General features: G+C 34.5%; 1 protein-coding gene across 1 annotated transcript; it reads left to right on the forward strand.

Annotated features, from left to right (window-relative positions):
- The first annotated feature begins 2,561 nt into the window (after positions 1 to 2,561).
- On the forward strand, positions 2,562 to 5,463 carry LOC108570517 (galactokinase-like). Its single transcript, XM_017932390.1, is given in 4 exon segments — positions 2,562 to 2,816; positions 2,918 to 3,206; positions 3,638 to 4,199; positions 4,232 to 5,463. Coding segments are annotated over 4 exon segments (1,251 nt in total). The 3' UTR covers positions 4,377 to 5,463.
- The last annotated feature ends 6 nt before the right edge of the window (positions 5,464 to 5,469 follow it).

Below are 5,469 nucleotides of genomic sequence, written 5' to 3' on the forward strand. Positions count from 1 at the left end.
TTTCTTGGAGGCTGTTGACTGTTTGTCAGAAAGAGATTTTCATTTTTAACGTTTGCTTGATATAATGAAAAGAGAGATTGATTTATTTCGTTAACTGTAAGAAATTTTTAATAATTTATATTTGTTTTTGGTACGATTGGAATTATTTTTAGTTTTGTTTTTATTTAATTATCCAGCTGTAACTTTGTTTTTCAATGATGATCGTAATGTTTAAATAACAATTTTATTTTATAAAGTCACTAAAATTTGAATTTCTTTGCTTGTGCAATTATATGGATTATATGAACATCGCTTATATTAAATTATATCAAATGTATTACGAGGTTCTTTCATCATTATAAATATGCAAAGATTTATTCTAAAATTGTGAAAGATACAAACTCGAAGATATATTGAATGTTAACAAATTTTTCTTTACACAATTAACTGTTAACGCAACAACTATTACATGCATTCGATAAGCACACGGAAGAAGATAACAGAAATGATCTCGTGACATGAAAATGTTACGCATAATGTTAAATGAAATCTAAACTTTGTTTTAACCTTCGCAGAAAGTGCGCTGTTTTCGAACGCTGATTACTGCCACGTGTTTCAAGTAATTCGCATTCGTGTATGAAATGAAACATCGCATAATGATGAAACGTAATTTGAGTTGCTAAAAAAATGGAAGAAGACGAAGTAATTAAAAAAAGGAACAGTAATCACCAAGATGCAATCTGGTCCATTTTTGGAGAAAAGTTTTTCAAGAAAAGTACAATTTTTACCTTTACGAATTGTTTCGATCGGAATTGTCTTTAGGAATTTTTTCGATCGGAATTTTTATCTTTACGAACTTTTTCGATTGGAATTTTTATTTTTACGAATTTTTTTCGATCGGAATTTTTACCTTTACGAATTTTTTCGATCGGAATCCTTACCTTTACGAATTTTTTCGATCGGAATTTTTACCTTTACGAATTTTTTCGATCGGAATTTTTATTTTTACCAATTTTTAATTTTACGCATTTTTCGGATCGGTATCTTTACTTTTACGAATTTTTTCGATCGGAATTTTTACCTTTACGAATTTTTTCGATCGGAATTTTTACCTTTACCAATTTTTAATTTTACGCATTTTTCGGATCGGTATCTTTACTTTTACGAATTTTTTTCGATCGGAATCCTTACCTTTACGAATTTTTTCGATCGGAATTTTTACCTTTACGAATTTTTTCGATCGGAACATTTATTTAAAGTTTTACCAAGAATTCCGCAGTATGTAATGACGTAATGTTCAGTTAGATCGAGTCTCGCACTTTCGGAATTTCCTATTTACGAACGATCGCCAGAATTGGCGGAACCAATTAATTCGTAAAGGCGGGACTACGTGTGTGCATACTTATCGAATGATTCATTTCTACGTATTTCACCGAAGCTCGACGATGCACGTTAAACAAAATCAAGACAGAAAAAAAAAAAACAGAAGTTCGGTTCGTGCGTTTTATTCTTTCAGTTGGCACGTCGAAAATATCAAATCGAAAATACGTTGATTCGTACTGTCTACACTTTTTGGTTAGGTGACTTTTTTCCAGAATGAACGATAAAACACGTAATATCCACAGGGTGTGCGCCGATTCCACGGTAGGCAATTTACTGAACGATAAAATAAGAGCTCCATTGTTCGAGATAGAAAAATCGGAACAAAAACTTCTGGCTTGCACCGCGTTCTACTTTGGCCGCGTGTTACCGCACGTGAGATTGTGTATCGCGTTGTTTGGGAACGAACCTTAAGTTAAAAGAACGTACAGTATAACACGGATAATGTATCGTGTTACACAGTATATTTGTATGAAAATTTTTTTTAGCTTGTAACAACTTAAAAAAAAATCGTTTCTTTTTTTTTAATCAATTTTGCGATAAATCAAATAGATGTCATATCTTTCGGCGGGAATTTGAAATTTGTAAATGTTTTTGAAATGGATTATTTTAATTTTGATTGGTAAGAGTACACTTCGAAGTGATAATCATGAATTTTTATGAAACTTTGGTATATAGTAGTTCTCGAAAAAATATTCGACACGTATTTTTTTATATCGGCAATTGTTCACTGTGAAGGGACGAAAATCGCCCTCAAATTTGAAGGCAGTAAATACATTTAATCTAATATCTCGAAAATTCTCAGAGATAGAGCAAACGGTGTAATATAATTGCTTCCTTAAAGTTGTGTAGGGTTTTAAATGAATAAATGGGTTTTTACACAGCGTTTAAAAAGTAATAATATGTATACATATATACAGGGTGTCCCAGTTATTTTCGATCAAACTTTGTCAATATGTTCTATGGGTATAAGTAAGAAAAAAATGTTATATGAACATAAGTCGTTTGAAGCTTCGTTAAAAAGTTATAGCGATCAAACGATATACGAAGGAAATGGTATTTCGTATTATTGTTATAACTTTTTGATAAAGCTTCAAACGACCTATGTTTATGTAACATTTTTGTTTCTTACTTACGCCCATAGAACATACTGGCAAAGTTTGATCGGAAAAAACATAGGACACCCGGTATGTAAGAAAAGCATGCCATTATTTTTATTCAAATCACGTCTGGTACAGTTTTTGAAAGATTACTACAAACTGGTGAAACCATACATAGACGATGATATCTCCAGGAAACTTGAAAGCTTCCCCAGTGTGGCGGAATTAACAACTTTGGCCGAACAGGAATTTATTAAATATTACGGGTTATTTCCTACCTGCGCGGTATTCGCGCCAGGATGTCTAACTATAGCCGGCAAGAACACTGATCTCGCGGAAAGTAAATCATTGTCCATGGTAGGTGGAAATTCAAGTGCTTCCGTGACAGTTCATTGTGAACTCTGGTTCTCACTTACACGATTGTTGAATACGCATTTTCCTACGATCTTGGTGTACAGAAAAAGCAACGCAAGCGTGCTTCGACACACACACACACACACAAAGTAGACATTTGTCTTCGTTTATCTTTGTTTGAAATAAAACAGGCCATTCAACTTGTCACGTTGGTAGTTGGTAAGCGCAGTCACGGCAGCAAATGGTGTCAGGTTAAAACGCTCTCGGACGAAATTGCCGGTGAAAAGGCGTTCGAGTTAAGTTTGAAAGATGAAAATCTCCGCGTATCCACGGAAGAAACTTCATGGATACGCTACTTAAAAGGAACGATACGAAGTTTCAAGGACAAAGGAGGTATCAACCGTTCATTCTCCGACCGTTCGATTCACGCGAGCCTTTTCCTACACTTTCATCCTCTCAAATAGACTGTTCAAACCAGTCACATTCCGACAAAGATTTTATAACAAATTCTCATGCTTTAAAGAATAAAACGAGAAAACGTTCGATAATTTACATCCGTTTCTCGTTTGAGAAGAGAAAGTTACTTGTGTATTTCCCGAATTCTAATTAAACTCTCTTTCAACGTCTAATTAATTATTAGTTCAGTTGACAAGTTCAAATAATATTGCATCAAACGAAAATAAACCGACCGAACGTCTAATACACAATACTAAGCGCCTACGATTAACCTAACGGCAAATCGTAGGCCCTATTTCGGCACGAGGAAAAATAAAAACGCGTACGCGAGCCGTATGTTTGTTGAATGCGATCGATATTCTTAACAGCACACGTTCCTGGATTTCAAATCGTAATTGCCTCCAGCCTGCCGGTAAAATGCGGCCTCGGGAGTAGCTCCGCCCTGGTCGTTGCGCTCTACACATTTCTCGAAGCAATTACGAATACGTATACCAGAAACGTTATGGAGAAAACGTTAGCATGCCATTTCGCGGAGAAAATAGCGGCAGCCTCCTGTAGAGTTCGTATCACGGATGTTCTCACTTCCGTTCTTGGGAAAGTAGACAAGATTTCCGTGCTCGATACACGATCCCTTCATATCGATCGATGCGATTGGAATGCAATCGACGTAGAATTGATTCTTATCGAATTAGCTAACCTCGAAAAAAGTAATTCACCGGAAAGTAGCACGAATGAAATATGTTACAAGGAAGCGATGATCGTCACGAACACGACATCTCGGTGGCGTACACATCCGCTTGGTGTGTCGATGATGGAATATTTATTTTCGCAAAAACCGATGCAAATCAACAGAAATGTAATCGACCAGGACGAAAGAATAGGGAAAATGAAAGACGCCATTCGAAGAGAACAATGGAAGGAGTGGGGTAGGATATAAATGAATAGTGCGAAGTATCGTATAGCTTTATCAACAACTTGATATTTTGTTTTTCATTGCGTAGTATTAATATCGTATAATTGATATAAGCAAGTATCTTACATAGCTTGTTAAAGTATTACATGAAACGCAAATACAATATATTATTTAGGCTGTATCTTCTCTTATAATAATAGGTCGCATTTTCGATTTCCATTAATATGTTTCGAATGTTAATTAATTTAAGTACCGCACGATCCCTTGAAAGCATTTCAGCTTTTCGCGTTTCTATCCCAATTTCTTGTTAATGTTTATAAATGCACATTATAGGAAAGCTCTTGTGGGAAAATCATCATTCTGCGTGTGAAACCTTGAGTTTCTTACCGGATAATATTGAACGTATTATGAACATGTTGAAAAATATCGAGGGAGTTTTAGGAGCCAGTGTTACCGGTTATGGTGCATCCATAATCACATTGGTAATTCAATTACTTTTCCTTCAATTAAAACAAAACATTTACTTGGGGGAAAAAAGAAACATACTGTACTTTTTTTAAACTTACTATAATGCAACACAAAGAATGTAAACAAAAATACATGTTATTATGATTATTACGTAAGATATTGCTCGAAATGTTACAGTTCTTTCACTTGTTTCAAACTTCGTTAATTACATAGCAACATTTTCCAACAGGTACAAAGATCGACACTGAAAAATTTCTTCTCCTTTTTGAATAGCACGAAGATTTCCCAACAACGATGTTACATAATGAAGTCATGCAAGGGAGCATCTACACTTTACACATATGAACGACACTTAAACCCTTGGACTATAAAACATCTTTCTCACCCGAAATTAATAATTAAATATCACCTTCGCGATAAAGGCGACAATGTCAAAAAAGATTATTATAACAAAGCTGGCAAATGGAGCGCCGCAATATCGTTATACACACCACGCAAATCGATGGATTTATAATTGAACTTTTATAATTGAATTTTTTTTATGCTTTTAGATGTATGTTTTTACTATGAATATACACATAGGAACTTTTACGTCTGTGTGCATTTCATTAATCTTATAGTAATTCAACCATTGTTCTTGCAACAGTTGATAAACGAGTACAATAAAAGAAAAGTGGATAAAGTGTCTTACGAAATAATTTTCGTTTGGGCGGAAAATAATACGTAGATTATCATGTTGCAGAATTGATCTTTTTAATGGAATGTGTATTTGATTGGTCGTCAACTTTTGTGTGCGCAAGTTACGCATGCGCATAGTAA

This window comes from Habropoda laboriosa, unplaced genomic scaffold (assembly GCF_001263275.1).
Source record: "Habropoda laboriosa isolate 0110345459 unplaced genomic scaffold, ASM126327v1 scaffold61, whole genome shotgun sequence".
Taxonomy (NCBI): Eukaryota; Metazoa; Arthropoda; class Insecta; order Hymenoptera; family Apidae; genus Habropoda; species Habropoda laboriosa.